Source organism: Hyperoodon ampullatus, assembly GCF_949752795.1.
Source record: "Hyperoodon ampullatus genome assembly, chromosome: 4".
Lineage (NCBI taxonomy): Eukaryota > Metazoa > Chordata > Mammalia > Artiodactyla > Ziphiidae > Hyperoodon > Hyperoodon ampullatus.
Window position 1 is genome coordinate 3380831 of NC_136917.1, and position 19375 is coordinate 3400205.

At 45.8% G+C, this 19375-nt stretch overlaps 1 protein-coding gene across 1 annotated transcript in view; it reads left to right on the top strand.

Annotated features, from left to right (window-relative positions):
• Positions 1-19375, top strand: part of OBSCN (obscurin, cytoskeletal calmodulin and titin-interacting RhoGEF) — a gene marked incomplete at both ends in the record, with an annotated part of 135091 nt that overhangs the window by 25768 nt on the left and 89948 nt on the right. Inside the window, 4 exon segments of the mRNA XM_079703091.1 lie at positions 3189-3464; positions 7106-7381; positions 11023-11298; positions 14907-15182. Of these exon segments, the coding sequence (XP_079559217.1) occupies positions 3189-3464; positions 7106-7381; positions 11023-11298; positions 14907-15182 (1104 nt within the window).

The window sequence follows — 19375 nt, forward strand, 5'->3', positions numbered from 1 at the left end:
GCCACCCAGTCCCACTTGGAATTATCTTAGGAGTGAACCATGGATGATCAGATTTGAGGCTTCAAGAACGCCCTTCATTCAATTTCCTGAATACGGAAGCTCCGGTTGCCTTTAGGTAGCAGAAGATAGGCCCAAATTTTGTTGTCACGATCTTGCAAAGGGAGAAAGAAAGGAGGATAGGAACAGGGTCACCTGTGCTATTTAGGGTGATCTTCTTAAATGCAATAGGGTTTTGCCTTTGTCTTCAAACTGTTTGGATGCTGCGGGTCCGTATTCCCCGTGGCGTTATATTGATGACTTTAGGAACGGAAAGGAAACAGCCGCTACTGCCCCATCAGCCTGCTTTGCTAATGAGGAGTTAGTGTAGTAGCAGCAGACTCTGACTGGCAAAGCACTCTTTATTTCGTTGCATTTTCCTAAAGGTTAGTGGGTGTCTCTGCCTCGTGGCTGGAACATAGGGCAGTCTCAGAAATCAGGTTACTCGTCCTCTGTGAAGAGAGTCTTAATGCTGAGTAGGGGTGCGCTGCCATTCCACGTTGACTCCTAGGTGCCAACCCATAACTGTCTGAGACCATGAGACCACAGGATGATTTGTGGGTGTGTATAGATATCCCAGATCCCACCAGGCATTTCTGTAAAATGTGGCATTCGGAGAATATTAGAGAGTGTTGTAAGACAAAAGCTTTGAAAAGTTGTGAAGTTTGACTAAATCCTGGAAAACAGTATGAAAACTGACCCAAGATGATGTAGAAAACTCAAAGAGTTGTATGACTTGTCAATCAGTGGGACCAATATTGAAAAATCTCCCCAAGAACTACCTTGTAGTTCTCTGGTACAGTCTACAAAATATCCTGGAAAACTGTTATTCCATGCTTGTGGAGATGGTCTTAGAGACAGAAGAAGGAGATGCACTCCATAAGTCTCTTTAAGTTCAGAAAATAACATCGATGGATACCAGAATCACAGAAGAAAGGCAGGAAGGATGAATGAAATTGCAGATGTATATATTGTGAATATCACAGCAAAAATCATAAATGAAATGTTAGCAAAAGACATTCAGCCATGCATCCACGGAGATCAGTGATGAGAGTCGTAGTTCAGGATTGCACGTTTGCCTGAATGTTGACAACGTTAATAGATATACAGCTTGGCATTAAGAGATTGAATGCAAAAGGATGTGGTCCTCTGAACAAGTAGAGAATCAAATGGTTGATGAAATTTGATCGTCCCAAATCCAGGCAAATAGTATGATAAAACTGAGCACCACTTCCTGCCATACAATTCTTATCATAGTGTATAAAATTGTTCTTTTTGTAATGTGATAATAAAATTCCTCCAACAACAACAGCAGCAACAACCAGAGCATCATCCCCCTTAACGTGTCCCTGGAAATCTTTGATGTGAGGGAGAACACACGTAGGCCTCTGTAGCCACTGAGTGAAGACAGGAGGAGCATAAAATCAGTGGCAAAGGGTTTAGAAAAACTCAAGGTAGAATTTGCTGATGATGTGATTATCCACTGAGACAATCCGATGGATGAACTATTAGGCTTTGTACGATTGTTGAGTAAGATTAGGGTGTAAGAGAATGAACACGCAGAAGACATTTCCACAGCTAAGTCCTAGCGAGAAATGCTTGGAAAGTGAAACTTTTGTGAAAGAGTTAATATGGCACAATTGGATCATGTGTCTAACTCCAGGTCTGATAGAAGTTGCTACGAGACTATGTGGGGAAATGAGTACCCATTCTTGGGAGAGAGTCAGAGGTTTCCATCGATGGACAGTAATCTGAGGAGAAAAATCAAAGATGTTGATTAAGAATGAAAATCGAACCAAATCCGCATTTTCGGTGGTAGGATGGTAGAATAGCAGGGAGATTCCAAAGGCAAGGTACAGCCAATATGCTATTTGCTTGCAGAAGCGCGGTGGGAGCCCTTCCTTTGAGCCTTGTCAAGAATTATCATGAGGCTATATAGTTTTCAACATAAGGGGATCCCAGTGCAGTGATATTTACCACATCAGAGGAACGTAGTAGTGAAATCAGAAAGAGCTCCTTGCAACAGTGGTTTCCTTCACCACCACGGACATATCCCCCCTCCGCCCCCCTCCTAGCCCCCTCCACACCACCACAATTTCATCTGATTCTGTTCTGTCTGTTCGAGAAGCCGAGGAAGTAGGTTGTCTTCATAAATAGTGCTTGGACCACTTACCCATAGGGAAATATTAAACTGTACTGACAATTCACACCACACACAAAAGTACACTCTTGGTGGGTTAGAAACCTCAGTGTTAAAAGGTACAAACCAAAAAACAGGCTGGTGATACAGTGGTTTCTTTAAAGAATGAAGATAAGGGAAGGTTTCTTAAATGGAAGACAAACGCTCCAAACGCAAAGGGCTGAAATGGACATTGGTGATACTATTGAAGGGAAAAACTTGATTCATCAGAGGACTCGATCACACCGTGAAAATGCGAGTCCCACAGTTGGGAATAACCTTGAAAGCTAGCAATCTGTCCTTCTCTCTTATTTCAATGCATAAAGAATGCCTAGAAATGAATGGAGAGAAGAGAGAGCCTACTATGGGTGAGTGCGCAAAAATTTGAATAATGTCACCAGGAAGAAGAAAAGAGTAATGGGGACCCCAGTCATACGGGGAAAGGTGCTCAGCTTCTTTATTCCTCAGACAATGGAAGAGAAAGTCACGGGGAGGGGTCAGCACTCCCCCTAGATTGCCCCAAGTTGACCATACTAAGTGTAGGCCAGGGCACTGAGCCTCAGTGATTTCCATGGACTGCAGGTACAAAGTTCCCTGCTTAGGCATATGGAGAAGACTGTGGCCCCATCTGGGAAGGTTTGGGAACACTTGCGTGTGACCCCAAAGATGCCATGAGCAGGGGAGAAGTCTCTTCCAAAAGTGCAACATCCCCCACCCACCCACCCCACGGACCTGCTCATGCAGACCCAAGGGAGAATGCATCACTTGGGTTACTTGTCGCTGAGAAAAGCAGGGGGACTTCTGCAGGACACACGGCTGGTGCAGAGCCTGGAGAAGTCTCCTTGGCCCCCACTCCATCTCCGCAGCCCTCGAACCCGCCTGGCCCAGGGCTCCCCACTCAGGTCTCTTTGCCCGGGGCTGCTTTGCTGACTGAGATGGTGCCTTTGACCCGTGTATCCCTCCGTGTGCCCAGAGCCCAAGGAGGTGTTTGCCAAGGAGCAGCCGGCACGCAGTGAAGTACAGGCCGTGGCGGGGGCCAGTGCCACGCTGAGCTGCGAGGTGGCCCAGGCCCAGACGGAGGTGACGTGGTACAAGGATGGAAAGAAGCTGAGTTCGAGCTCGAAAGTGCATGTGGAGGCCACGGGCCGAGGGCGGCGGCTGGTGGTGCAGCAGGCGGGCAAGGCAGACGCCGGGGAGTACAGCTGCGAGGCCGGGGGCCAGAGGGTCTCCTTCCACCTGGATGTCACAGGTCAGTCCTGGAGGAGGATACTAAGCTAGCTTATTTGGTGGTGATGAGGGGACTGTCTCGCGGCCTCTGCAGGCGGGTGTTCACGCGCCTGTAGCCTCCCAGTCTTCCATGTCCCACGTTTATAGCCATTTTTGCCCGGGGGAGAATGGATGGAGAAGGTGGGCATGGAAGGAAGAGGGGCCTTTGGTATCCACCTGTTTCCATGCGGTAAGGCCCAGTCACAGTGTCTTAGCACCTGCCCAGAGCCTTCCCTTTCTTCCTGGTATCGGGACCCTGGCTCTCCCTGATGCGTGGGGTCTGAGGTAGGCCTGGGGATATGTGACTTTCCTCCCATGGTACGTGTTTCCTGACACCTACCACATGCCTTTATCCGGCAGCTCATGCTAGGTCTCTGTTTGTCAGATGGGGTTTCAACTTCCTTGATCGCGGATTAGTGGAGATGTTGGCCACCCAGTCCCACTTGGAATTATCTTAGGAGTGAACTGTGGATGATCAGATTTGAGGTTTCTGGGATGCCCTTCCTTCAGTTTCCTGAATAGGGAAGCTCCAGTTGCCTGTAGGTAGCAGAAGATAGGCCAAGTTTGTTGTCACGATATTGCAAAGGGAGAAAGAAAGCAGGATTGGAACAGAGTCACCGGTGCTATTTAGGGTGATCTTCTTAAATGCAATAGGGTTTTGCCTTTGTCTTCCAACTGTTTGGATGCTGCGGGTCTGTATTCCCTGTGGCGTTATATTGATGACTTTAGGAACGGAAAGGAAAAAGTCGCTACTGCCCCATCAGTCTGCTTTGCTAATGAGGAGTTAGTGTAGTAGCAGCAGACTCTGACTGGCAAAGCACTCTTTATTTCGTTGCATTTTCCTAAAGGTTAGTGAGTGTCTCTGCCTCGTGGCTGGAACATAGGGCAGTCTAAGAAAGCAGGTTACTCGTCCTCTGTGAAGAGAGTCTTAATGCTGAGTAGGGGTGCGCTGTCATTCCACATTGACTCCTAGGTGCCAACCCATAACTGCCTGAGACCATGAGACCATAGGATGATTTGTGGGTGTGTATAGATATCTCAGATCCCACCAGGCATTTCTGTAAAATGTGGCATTCGGAGAATATTAGAAAGTGTTGTAAGATAAAAGCTTTGAAAAGTTGTGAAGTTTGACTAAATCCTGGAAAACAGTATGAAAACTGACCCAAGATGATGTAGAAAACTCAAAGAGTTGTATGACTTGTCAATCAGTGGGACCAATAATGAAAAATCTCCCCAAGAACTACCTTGTAGTTCTCTGGTACAGTCTACAAAATATCCTGGAAAACTGTTATTCCATGCTTGTGGAGATGGTCTTAGAGACAGAAGAAGGAGATGCACTCCATAAGTCTCTTTAAGTTCAGAAAATAACATCGATGGATACCAGAATCACAGAAGAAAGGCAGGAAGGATGAATGAAATTCCAGACATATATATTGTGAATATCACAGTGAAAATCATAAATGAAATGTTAGCAAAAGGCATTCAGACATGCATCCACGGGGTGGAGATCAGTGATGAGAGTCGTAGTTCAGGATTGCACGTTTGCCTGAATGTTGACAACATTAATAGATATACAGCTTGGCATTAAGAGATTGAATGCAAAAGGATGTGGTCCTCTGAACGAGTAGAGAATCAAATGGTTGATGAAATTTGATCGTCCCAAATCCAGGCAAATAGTATGATAAAACTGAGCACCAGTTCCTGCCATATAATTCTTATCATACTGTATAAAAGTGTTCTTTTTGTAACGTTATAATAAAATTCCTCCAACAACAACAGCAGCAACATCCAGAGCAGCATCCCACTTAACATGTCCCTGGAAATCTTTGATGTGAGGGAGAATACGCGTGGGCCTCTGTAGCCACTGAGTGAAGACAGGAGGAGCATAAAATCAGTGGCAAAGGGTTTAGAAAAACTCAAGGTAGAATTTGCTGATGATGTGATTATCCACTGAGACAATCCGATGGATAAATTATTAGGCTTTGTACGATTGTTGAGTAAGATTAGGGTGTAAAAGTATGAACACGCAGAAGACATTTCCACAGCTAAGTCCTGGCGAGAAAGGCTTGGAAAGTGAAACTTTTGTGAAAGAGTAAAAATGGCACAATTGGATCATGTTTCTAATTCCAGGTCTGAAAAAAGTTGTTACGAGATTATGTGGGGAAATTAGTACACATTTTTGAGAGAGGGTCAGAGGTTTCCATCGATGGACAGTAATCTGAGGAGAACAAAAGAAAGATGTTGATTAAGAATGAAAATCGAGCCAAATTTGTGTTTTGGGTGGTCGCATGGTAGAATATCAGGGAGATTCCAAAGGCAAGGTACAGCCAATATGCTATTTGCTTGCAGATCTGCAGTGAGAGCACTTCCTGTGAGCCTTGTGAAGAATTATTGTGAGGGTATATAGATTTCAATATAAGGGGATCCCAGTGCGGCGATATTTACCGCATCAGAGGAACGTAGTAGTGAGGTCAGCAAGAGCTCCTTGCAGCAGTGGTTTCCTGCACCACCACGGACAAATCGCCCCTCCGCCCCCATCCTAGCCCCCTCCCCACCACCACAATTTCATCTGATACTGTTCTGTCTGTTCGAGAAGCCGTGGACGTATGTTGTCTTCATAAATAGTGCTTGGACCACTTACCCATAGGGAAATATTAAACTGTCCTGACAATTCACACCACACACAAAAGTACACTCTTGGTGGGTTAGAAAGCTCTGTGTTAAAAGGTACAAACCAAAAAACAGGCCGGTGATAGAGTGGATTCTTTAAAGACCAAAGATAAGGGAAGATTTCTTAAATGGAACCCAAATGCCCCAAACTCAAAGGACTGAAATGGACATTGGTAATACTATTGAAGGTAAAAACTTGATTCATCAGAGGATTCGATCACACCGTGAAAATGCGAGTCCCACACTTGGGAATAACCTTGAAAGCTAGCAATCTGTCCTCTTCTCATATTCCCATGCATAAAGAATGCCTAGAACTGAATGGAGAGAAGAGAGAGCCTACTATTGGTGAGTGGGAAAAAATTTGAATAGTGTCACCAGGAAGAACAAAAGAATAATGGGGACCCCAGTCATACGGGGAAAGGTGCTCAGCTTCTTTATTCCTCAGACAATGGAAAAGAAAGTCACGGGGAGGGGTCAGCACTCCCCCTAGATTGCCCCAAGTTGACCATACTAAGTGTAGGCCAGGGCACCGAGCCTCAGTGATTTCCATGGACTGCAGGTACAAAGTTCCCTGCTTAGACGTATGGAGAAGACTGTGGCCCCATCTGGGGAGGTTTGGGAACACTTGCGCGTGACCCCGCAGATGCCATGAGCAGGGGAGAAGTCTCTTCCAAAAGTGCAACATCCCCCACCCACCCACCCCACGGACCTGCTCACGCAGACCCAAGGGAGAATGCATCACTTGGGTTACTTGTCGCTGTGAAAGGCAGGGGGACTTCTGCAGGGCACACGGCTGGTGCAGAGCCTGGAGAAGTCTCCAGCTTGGCCCCCGCCCCACCTCCGCAAGCCTTGCACCCGCCTGGCCCATGGCTCCCCACTCAGGTCTCCTTTGCCCAGGGCTGCTTTGTTGACTGAGATGGTGTCTTTGACCCGTGTATCCCTCCATGTCCCCAGAGCCCAAGGAGGTGTTTGCCAAGGAGCAGCCGGCACGCAGTGAAGTACAGGCCGTGGCGGGGGCCAGTGCCACGCTGAGCTGCGAGGTGGCCCAGGCCCAGACGGAGGTGACGTGGTACAAGGATGGAAAGAAGCTGAGTTCGAGCTCGAAAGTGCGTGTGGAGGCCACGGGCCGAGGGCGGCGGCTGGTGGTGCAGCAGGCAGGCAAGGCAGATGCCGGGGAGTACAGCTGCGAGGCCGGGGGCCAGAGGGTCTCCTTCCACCTGGATGTCACAGGTCAGTCCTGGAGGAGGATACTAAGCTAGCTTATTTGGTGGTGATGAGGGGACTGTCTCGCGGCCTCTGCAGGCGGGTGTTCACGCGCCTGTAGCCTCCCAGTCTTCCATGTCCCACGTTTATAGCCATTTTTGCCCGGGGGAGAATGGATGGAGAAGGTGGGCATGGAAGGAAGAGGGGCCTTTGGTATCCACCTGTTTCCATGCGGTAAGGCCCAGTCACAGTGTCTTAGCACCTGCCCAGAGCCTTCCCTTTCTTCCTGGTATCGGGACCCTGGCTCTCCCTGATGCGTGGGGTCTGAGGTAGGCCTGGGGATATGTGACTTTCCTCCCATGGTACGTGTTTCCTGACACCTACCACATGCCTTTATCCGGCAGCTCATGCTAGGTCTCTGTTTGTCAGATGGGGTTTCAACTTCCTTGATCGCGGATTAGTGGAGATGTTGGCCACCCAGTCCCACTTGGAATTATCTTAGGAGTGAACTGTGGATGATCAGATTTGAGGTTTCTGGGATGCCCTTCCTTCAGTTTCCTGAATAGGGAAGCTCCAGTTGCCTGTAGGTAGCAGAAGATAGGCCAAGTTTGTTGTCACGATATTGCAAAGGGAGAAAGAAAGCAGGATTGGAACAGAGTCACCGGTGCTATTTAGGGTGATCTTCTTAAATGCAATAGGGTTTTGCCTTTGTCTTCCAACTGTTTGGATGCTGCGGGTCTGTATTCCCTGTGGCGTTATATTGATGACTTTAGGAACGGAAAGGAAAAAGTCGCTACTGCCCCATCAGTCTGCTTTGCTAATGAGGAGTTAGTGTAGTAGCAGCAGACTCTGACTGGCAAAGCACTCTTTATTTCGTTGCATTTTCCTAAAGGTTAGTGAGTGTCTCTGCCTCGTGGCTGGAACATAGGGCAGTCTAAGAAAGCAGGTTACTCGTCCTCTGTGAAGAGAGTCTTAATGCTGAGTAGGGGTGCGCTGTCATTCCACATTGACTCCTAGGTGCCAACCCATAACTGCCTGAGACCATGAGACCATAGGATGATTTGTGGGTGTGTATAGATATCTCAGATCCCACCAGGCATTTCTGTAAAATGTGGCATTCGGAGAATATTAGAAAGTGTTGTAAGATAAAAGCTTTGAAAAGTTGTGAAGTTTGACTAAATCCTGGAAAACAGTATGAAAACTGACCCAAGATGATGTAGAAAACTCAAAGAGTTGTATGACTTGTCAATCAGTGGGACCAATAATGAAAAATCTCCCCAAGAACTACCTTGTAGTTCTCTGGTACAGTCTACAAAATATCCTGGAAAACTGTTATTCCATGCTTGTGGAGATGGTCTTAGAGACAGAAGAAGGAGATGCACTCCATAAGTCTCTTTAAGTTCAGAAAATAACATCGATGGATACCAGAATCACAGAAGAAAGGCAGGAAGGATGAATGAAATTCCAGACATATATATTGTGAATATCACAGTGAAAATCATAAATGAAATGTTAGCAAAAGGCATTCAGACATGCATCCACGGGGTGGAGATCAGTGATGAGAGTCGTAGTTCAGGATTGCACGTTTGCCTGAATGTTGACAACATTAATAGATATACAGCTTGGCATTAAGAGATTGAATGCAAAAGGATGTGGTCCTCTGAACGAGTAGAGAATCAAATGGTTGATGAAATTTGATCGTCCCAAATCCAGGCAAATAGTATGATAAAACTGAGCACCAGTTCCTGCCATATAATTCTTATCATACTGTATAAAAGTGTTCTTTTTGTAACGTTATAATAACATTCCTCCAACAACAACAGCAGCAACATCCAGAGCAGCATCCCACTTAACATGTCCCTGGAAATCTTTGATGTGAGGGAGAATACGCGTGGGCCTCTGTAGCCACTGAGTGAAGACAGGAGGAGCATAAAATCAGTGGCAAAGGGTTTAGAAAAACTCAAGGTAGAATTTGCTGATGATGTGATTATCCACTGAGACAATCCGATGGATAAATTATTAGGCTTTGTATGATTGTTGAGTAAGATTAGGGTGTAAAAGTATGAACACGCAGAAGACATTTCCACAGCTAAGTCCTGGCGAGAAAGGCTTGGAAAGTGAAACTTTTGTGAAAGAGTAAAAATGGCACAATTGGATCATGTTTCTAATTCCAGGTCTGAAAAAAGTTGTTACGAGATTATGTGGGGAAATTAGTACACATTTTTGAGAGAGGGTCAGAGGTTTCCATCGATGGACAGTAATCTGAGGAGAACAAAAGAAAGATGTTGATTAAGAATGAAAATCGAGCCAAATTTGTGTTTTGGGTGGTCGCATGGTAGAATATCAGGGAGATTCCAAAGGCAAGGTACAGCCAATATGCTATTTGCTTGCAGATCTGCAGTGAGAGCACTTCCTGTGAGCCTTGTGAAGAATTATTGTGAGGGTATATAGATTTCAATATAAGGGGATCCCAGTGCGGCGATATTTACCGCATCAGAGGAACGTAGTAGTGAGGTCAGCAAGAGCTCCTTGCAGCAGTGGTTTCCTGCACCACCACGGACAAATCGCCCCTCCGCCCCCATCCTAGCCCCCTCCCCACCACCACAATTTCATCTGATACTGTTCTGTCTGTTCGAGAAGCCGTGGACGTATGTTGTCTTCATAAATAGTGCTTGGACCACTTACCCATAGGGAAATATTAAACTGTCCTGACAATTCACACCACACACAAAAGTACACTCTTGGTGGGTTAGAAAGCTCTGTGTTAAAAGGTACAAACCAAAAAACAGGCCGGTGATAGAGTGGATTCTTTAAAGACCAAAGATAAGGGAAGATTTCTTAAATGGAACCCAAATGCCCCAAACTCAAAGGACTGAAATGGACATTGGTAATACTATTGAAGGTAAAAACTTGATTCATCAGAGGATTCGATCACACCGTGAAAATGCGAGTCCCACACTTGGGAATAACCTTGAAAGCTAGCAATCTGTCCTCTTCTCATATTCCCATGCATAAAGAATGCCTAGAACTGAATGGAGAGAAGAGAGAGCCTACTATTGGTGAGTGGGAAAAAATTTGAATAGTGTCACCAGGAAGAACAAAAGAGTAATGGGGACCCCAGTCATACGGGGAAAGGTGCTCAGCTTCTTTATTCCTCAGACAATGGAAAAGAAAGTCACGGGGAGGGGTCAGCACTCCCCCTAGATTGCCCCAAGTTGACCATACTAAGTGTAGGCCAGGGCACCGAGCCTCAGTGATTTCCATGGACTGCAGGTACAAAGTTCCCTGCTTAGACGTATGGAGAAGACTGTGGCCCCATCTGGGGAGGTTTGGGAACACTTGCGCGTGACCCCGCAGATGCCATGAGCAGGGGAGAAGTCTCTTCCAAAAGTGCAACATCCCCCACCCACCCACCCCACGGACCTGCTCACGCAGACCCAAGGGAGAATGCATCACTTGGGTTACTTGTCGCTGTGAAAGGCAGGGGGACTTCTGCAGGGCACACGGCTGGTGCAGAGCCTGGAGAAGTCTCCAGCTTGGCCCCCGCCCCACCTCCGCAAGCCTTGCACCCGCCTGGCCCATGGCTCCCCACTCAGGTCTCCTTTGCCCAGGGCTGCTTTGTTGACTGAGATGGTGTCTTTGACCCGTGTATCCCTCCATGTCCCCAGAGCCCAAGGAGGTGTTTGCGAAGGAGCAGCCGGCACGCAGTGAAGTACAGGCCGTGGCGGGGGCCAGTGCCACGCTGAGCTGCGAGGTGGCCCAGGCCCAGACGGAGGTGACGTGGTACAAGGATGGAAAGAAGCTGAGTTCGAGCTCGAAAGTGCGTGTGGAGGCCACGGGCCGAGGGCGGCGGCTGGTGGTGCAGCAGGCGGGCAAGGCAGATGCCGGGGAGTACAGCTGCGAGGCCGGGGGCCAGAGGGTCTCCTTCCACCTGGATGTCACAGGTCAGTCCTGGAGGAGGATACTAAGCTAGCTTATTTGGTGGTGATGAGGGAACTGTCTCGCGGCCTCCACAGTTGGGTGTTCACGCGCCTGTAGCTTCCCGGTCTTCCATGTCCCACGTTTAGAGCCATTTTTGCCCCGGGGAGGATGGATGGAGAGGGTGGACGTGGAAGGAAGAGGGGCCATTAGTGTCCACCTGTTTCCATGCAGTAAGGCCCAGTCACAGTGTCTTAGCACCTGCCCCGAGCCTTCCTGTTGTTCCTGGTATCAGGACCCTGGCTCTCCCTGATGCGTGGGGTCTGAGGTAGGCCTGGGGATATGTCACTTTCCTCCCATGGTACGTCTTTCCTGACAGCTAACACATGGCTCATGCTGGGTCTCGTGTTGCCAGATGGGGTTTCAATTACATTGATTGCAGAGTAGTGGAGATGTTGGCCACCCAGTCCCGCTTGGAATTATCTTAGGAGTGAACCATGGATGATCAGATTTGAGGCTTCAAGAACGCCCTTCATTCAGTTTCCTGTATACGGAAGCTCCGGTTGCCTGTAGGTAGCAGAAGATAGGCCCAAGTTTGTTGTCACGATATTGCAAAGGGTGAAAGAAAGGAAGATTGGAATAATGTCACCTGTGCTATTTAGGGTCATTTTCTTAAATGCAATAGGGTTTTGCCTTTGTCTTCAAACTGTTTGGATGCTGCGGGTCCGTATTCCCCGTGGCGTTATATTGATGACTTTAGGAACGGAAAGGAAACAGCCGCTACTGCCCCATCAGCCTGCTTTGCTAATGAGGAGTTAGTGTAGTAGCAGCAGACTCTGACTGGCAAAGCACTCTTTATTTCGTTGCATTTTCCTAAAGGTTAGTGGGTGTCTCTGCCTCGTGGCTGGAACATAGGGCAGTCTCAGAAATCAGGTTACTCGTCCTCTGTGAAGAGAGTCTTAATGCTGAGTAGGGGTGCGCTGCCATTCCACGTTGACTCCTAGGTGCCAACCCATAACTGTCTGAGACCATGAGACCACAGGATGATTTGTGGGTGTGTATAGATATCCCAGATCCCACCAGGCATTTCTGTAAAATGTGGCATTCGGAGAATATTAGAGAGTGTTGTAAGACAAAAGCTTTGAAAAGTTGTGAAGTTTGACTAAATCCTGGAAAACAGTATGAAAACTGACCCAAGATGATGTAGAAAACTCAAAGAGTTGTATGACTTGTCAATCAGTGGGACCAATATTGAAAAATCTCCCCAAGAACTACCTTGTAGTTCTCTGGTACAGTCTACAAAATATCCTGGAAAACTGTTATTCCATGCTTGTGGAGATGGTCTTAGAGACAGAAGAAAGAGATGCACTCCATAAGTCTCTTTAAGTTCAGAAAATAACATCGATGGATACCAGAATCGCAGAAGAAAGGCAGGAAGGATGAATGAAATTGCAGACGTATATATTGTGAATATCACAGCGAAAATCATAAATGAAATGTTAGCAAAAGGCATTCAGACATGCATCCACGGGGTGGAGATCAGTGATGAGAGTCGTAGTTCAGGATTGCACGTTTGCCTGAATGTTGACAACGTTAATAGATATACAGCTTGGCATTATGAGATTGAATGCAAAAGGATGTGGTCCTCTAAACAAGTAGAGAATCAAATGGTTGATGAAATTTGATCGTCCCAAATCCAGGCAAATAGTATGATAAAACTGAGCACCAATTCCTGCCATATAATTCTTATCATACTGTATAAAAGTGTTCTTTTTGTAACGTTATAGTAAAATTCCTCCAACAACAACAGCAGCAACAACCAGAGCAGCATCCCACTTAACGTGTCCCTGGAAATCTTTGATGTGAGGGAGAATACACGTGGGCCTCTGTAGCCACTGAGTGAAGACAGGAGGAGCATAAAATCAGTGGCAAAGGGTTTAGAAAAACTCAAGGTAGAATTTGCTGATGATATGATTATCCACTGAGACAATCCGATGGATAAATTATTAGGCTGTGTACGATTGTTGAGTAAGATTAGGGTGTAAAAGTATGAACACGCAGAAGACATTTCCACAGCTAAGTAATGGAAAGAAATGCTTGGAAAATGAAATTTTGTGAAATAGTTAAAATGGCACAATTGGATCATGTGTCTAACTCCAGGTCTGATAAAAGTTGCTACGATACTATCTGGGGAAATTAGTACACATTCTTGAGAGAGAGTCAGAGGTTTCCATAGATGGACAGTAATCTGAGGAGAAAAATCAAAGATGTTGATTAACAATGAAAATCGAACCAAATGTGCATTTTGAGTGGTAGGATGGTAGAATAGCAGGGAGATTCCAAAGGCAAGGTGCAGCCACTATGCTATTCGCTTGAAGAAGCACGGTGGGAGCACTTCCTGTGAGCCTTGTCAAGAATTATCGTGAGGCTATATAGTTTTCAAGATAAGGGGATCCCAATGCGGCGATATTTACTGCATCAGATGAATGTAGTTGAGGTCAGCAATAGCTCCTTGCCGCAGTGGTTTCCTGGGACACGACAGAAAAATTCCCCCTACGCCCACATTCCAGCCCCAATTTCATCTGTTACTGTGCTGTCTGTTCGAGAAGCCAAGGGAATATATTGTCTTCATAAATAGTGCTTGGACCACTTACTGATAGAGAAAAATTAAACTGTAGTGACAATTCACACCACACACAAAAGTATAGTCGTGGTGGGTTAGAAACCTCAGTTTTAAAAGGTACAAAGCAAAAAACAGTCCGGTGATGCCATGGTTTCTTTAAAGACCGAAGGCAAGGGAAGATTTCTTAAATGGAACACAAATGCTCCAAACTCAAAGGGCTGAAATAGACATTGGTGACACTATTGAAGGGTAAAACTTTGATTCATTGGAGGACTGGATCACACAGTGAGAATGCGAGTCCTACAGTTGGGAATAACCTTGAAAGCTAGCAATCAGTCTTTGTCTCGTATTTTAATGCATAAAGAGTGCCTAGAAATGAATGGAGAGAAGAAAGAGCCTACTATTGGTGAGTGGGCAAAAATTTGAATAGTGTCACCAGGAAGAACAAAAGAGTAATGGGGACCCCAGTCGTTCGGGAAAGGTTCACAGCTTCTTTATTCCTCAGACAATGGAAAAGAAAGGCACGGGGAGGTGCCAGCACTCCCCCTAGATTGCCCCAAGTTGACCATACTAAGTGTAGGCCAGGGAACTGAGCCTCAGTGATTTCCATGGACTGCAGGTACAAAGTTCCCTGCTTAGGCGTATGGAGAAGACTCTGGCCCCATCTGGGAAGGTTTGGGAACACATGCATGTGACCCCGCAGATGCCATGAGCAGGGGAGAAGTCTCTTCCAAAAGTGCACCCTCCCCACCCTCACCCCAGGGACCAGCTCACGGGCACCTGGGGGAGAATGAATCACTTGTGTTTCTTATCACTGTGAAAAGCAGGGGGACTTCTTCAGGGCACACGGCTGGTGCAGAGCCTGGAGAAGTCTCCAGCTTGGCCCCCGCCCCACCTCCGCAAGCCTTGCACCCGCCTGGCCCATGGCTCCCCACTCAGGTCTCCTTTGCCCAGGGCTGCTTTGTTGACTGAGATGGTGTCTTTGACCCGTGTATCCCTCCCTGTCCCCAGAGCCCAAGGTGATGTTTGCCAAGGAGCAGCCGGCACGCAGTGAAGTACAGGCCGTGGCGGGGGCCAGTGCCACGCTGAGCTGCGAGGTGGCCCAGGCCCAGACGGAGGTGACATGGTACAAGGATGGAAAGAAGCTGAGTTCGAGCTCGAAAGTGCGTGTGGAGGCCACGGGCCGAGGGCGGCGGCTGGTGGTGCAGCAGGCGGGCAAGGCAGACGCCGGGGAGTACAGCTGCGAGGCCGGGGGCCAGAGGGTCTCCTTCCACCTGGATGTCACAGGTCAGTCCTGGAGGAGGATACTAAGCTAGCCTATTTGGAGATGATGAGGGGACTGTCTCGCGGCCTCCGCAGACGGGTGTTCACGTGCCTGTAACCTCCCAGTCTTCCATGTCCCACGTTTATAGCCATTTTTGCCCGGGGGAGAATGGATGGAGAAGGTGGGCGTGGAAGGAAGAGGGGCCATTAGTGTCCACCTGTTTCCATGCGGTAAGGCCCAGTCACAGTGTCTTAGCACCTGCCCAGAGCCTTCCCTTTGTTCCTGGTATCGGGATCCTGGCTCTCCCTGATGCGTGGGGTCTGAGGTAGGCCTGGGGATATGTGACTTTCCTCCCATGGTACGTGTTTCCTGACACCTACCACATGCCTTTATCCGGCAGCTCATGCTGGGTCTCTGTTTGTCAGATGGGGTTTCAACTTTCTTGATCGCGGATTAGTGGAGATGTTCGCCACCCAGTCCCGCTTGGAATTATCTTAGGAGTGAACTGTGGATGATCAGATTTGAGGTTTCTGGGATGCCCTTCCTTCAGTTTCCTGAATAGGGAAGCTCCAGTTGCCTGTAGGTAGCAGAAGATAGGCCAAGTTTGTTGTCACGATATTGCAAAGGGTGAAAGAAAGCAGGATTGGAACAGAGTCACCTGTGCTATTTAGGGTGATCTTCTTAAATGCAACAGGATTTGCCTTTGTCTTCAAACTGTTTGGATGCTGCGGGTCCGTATTCCCCGTGGCGTTATATTGATGACTTTAGGAATGGAAAGGAAAAAGTCGCTACTGCCCCATCAGTCTGCTTTGCTAATGAGGAGTTAGTGTACTAGCAGCAGCCTCTGATGGACAAAGCAGTCTTTATTTCGTTGCATTTTCCTAAAGGTTAGTGGGTGTCTCTGCCTCGTGGCTGGAAGAATGGGCAGTCTAAGAAATCAGGTTACTCATCTTGTGTGAAGAGAGTCTTAATTCTGAGTGGCGGGGGGGCTGCCATTCCACATTGACTCCTAGGTGCCAACCCATAACTGTTTGAGACCGTGCGAGCATAGGATGATATACGGGAGTGTACAGATACCGTAGATCCCACCAGGCATTTCTGTAAAAATGGCACTCAGAGAATATTAGAGAGTGTTTTAAAATAAAAGCTTTGAAAAGTTGTGAAATTTGACTAAATCCTGGCCAACTGTATGAAAACTGACACAAGAAGATATAGAAATCTCAAAGAGTTGTATGACTTGTCAATCAGTAGGAAGAACAGTGAAAAATACTCTCAAGAACTATCTCGTAGTTCTCTGGTACACTCTACAAAATATCCTGAAAAACTATTATTCCATGCTTGTGGAGATGGTCTTAGAGACAGAAGAAGGAGATGCACTCCATAACTTTCTTTATGCAAAGAATATAACTTAGATACCAGAACCACAGAAGAAAGGCAGGAAGAATGAGTGAACTTCCAGACGTATCTACTGTGATTATCAAAGCCCAAATCATAAATTAAATGTTAGTAAAAGGAATTCAGTCATGTATGCTGGGGGTAGAGATCAGTTATGAAAGTCATATTCCAGGATGCACCTTGGGTTGAATGTTGTCAACGTTAATAGATATAAGGCTTGACATTAAGAGATTGAATGCAAAAAATGTGATCATCTCTATAAGCACAGAATCAAATGGTTGATTAAATTTAAACATCCTATATCTAGGTAAAAATTTGATAAAATGGAGCATCAGTTCCTTCCATAATATTCTTAGCAAATTGTATAGAAGTGTTCTTTTTTTATATTATAAAATACATATACAGTAGCAGCAACAGCAACGTCCCAGTTAATGGGTATCTGGAAATACTGATGTGAGTGACAGTACACATAGGCCACTCTAACCACTGAGTCAAGTATGAAGGATCATAAAATCACTGGCAAAAGTTTTCATGAATCAAGTTGGAATATGCTGATGATGTGATTATCAATTCAGAGAACCCCCAAAATAATTTTTAGACTGTGTACAATTCTTGAGTAGGATTACTGTTTAAAGAAGTCAATATGCAGAAAACATTTCTACATCTAAGTTAATGGAAACATGGATTGTTGGGTGTATCCTGGAGGGAAAGAGGCAGTTCTTTTATATCATGGGTTGTTTTCCATGTAATAATCCTTAGTCACATTTTCCTAGCTTGTTCAGACTCCATTGGTGGTCTTTGGTGTCTGTCACCCTGGGTCTACCTGTTGCATAGGGCTGAGGTAGACAAGATACCTGTCCACTGGGGTTTTTGTGGCAGACCATCTAGATCCTTACCAAGAACACTTGAGGGTTCCTGTTAGTAAGAGATGTTTCAATTCATTGAAGCAGAATAAGGGAAAATGTTGGCCACACAATAATACTTGGAATTATTTCATGGCTGAATTTTGTGTTATAAAGTTTCAGGTGTCCTGGGACAGCAATTTTCACATTGATAAGTAAGCTCTCTGAACACAGATGTAGCAAAATACAGATCCGTATTTTGTTGCAATGTGTGTACAAAATTCACAAAGAACAGAGGATTACAAGTTGATCAATTCCTAGAAAACTATGACAAAACTCACACAATGGAAAATAGACAAGTTGTACAGTCGATAATCTTTTTTTTCTAACATCTTTATTGGAGTATAATTGCTTTACAGTGGTGTGTTAGTTTCTGCTTTATAACAAAGTGAATCAGCTATACATATACATATATCCCCATATCTCCTCCCTCTTGCGTTTCCCTCCCACCCTCCCTATCCCACCCCTCTAGGTGGTCACAAAGCACTGAGCTGATCTCCCTGTGCTATGTGGCTGCTTCCCACTGGCTATCTATTTTACATCTGATAACGTATATATGACCATGCCACTCTCTCACTTCGTCCCAGCTTACCCTTCTCCCTCCCCATGTCCTCAAGACCATTCTCTATGTCTGCGTCTTTATTCCTGTCCTGCCCCTAGGTTCTTCAGAACCTTTTTTTTTTTTAGATTGCATATATATGTGTTAGCATATGGTATTTGTTTTTCTCTTTCTGACTACTTCACTCTGTATGACAGACTCCAGGTCCATCCACCTCACTACAAAAAACTCAATTTCGTTTCTTCTCATGGCTGAGGAATATTCCATTGTATATATGTGCCACATCTTCTTTATCCATTCATCCGTCGATGGACACTTAGGTTGTTTCCATGTCCTGGTTATTGTAAATAGAGCTGCAATGAACATTGTAGTACATGACTCTTTTTGATTTATGGTGTGCTCAGGGTATATACCCTGTAGTGGGATTGCTGGATCATATTGTAGTTCTATTTTTAGTTTTTAAGGGACCTCCATACTGTTCTCCATAGTGGCTGTATCAATTTACATTCCCACCAACAGTGCAAGAGGATTTCTCCACACCCTCTCCAGCATTCATTTTTTGTAGATTTTTTGATGATGGCCATTCTGACTGGTGTGAGGAGATACCTCATTGTAGTTGTGATTTGCATTTCTCTAATGATTAGTGATGTTGAGCATCCTTTCATGTGTTTGTTGGCAATCTGTATATCTTCTTTGGAGAAATATCTATTTAGGTCTTCTGCCCATTTTTGGATTTGGTTGTTTTTTTGATATTGAGCTGCATGAGCTGCTTGTAAATTTTGGAGCTTAATCCTTTGTCAGTTGCTTCATTTGCAAATATTTTCTCCCATGCTGAGGGTTGTGTTTTCATCTTGTTTATGGTTTCCTTTGCTTTGCAAAAGCTTCTAAGTTTCATTAGGTCCCGTTTGTTTATTTTTGTTTTTATTTCCATTTCTCTAGGAGGTGGGTCGAAAAGGATCTTGTTGTGATTTATGTTATAGAGTGTTCTGCCTATGTTTTCCTCTAAGAGTTTTATAGTGTCTGACCTTACATTTACGTCTTTAATCCATTTGGAGTTTATTTTTGTGTATGGTGTTAGGGAGTGTTCTAATTTCATACTTTTACATGTACTTGTCCAGCTTTCGCAGCACCACTTATTGAAGAGGCTGTCTTTCCTCCACTGTATATTCTTGCCTCTTTTATCAAAGATAAGGTGACCATATGTGCACGGGTTTATCTCTGTGCTTTCTACCCTGTTCCATTGATCTATATTTCTGTTTTCATGTCAGTACCATACTGTCTTGATTACTGTAGCTTTGTAGTATAGTCTGAAGTCCAGGAGCCTGATTCCTCCAATTCCGTTTTTCTTTCTCAAGATTGC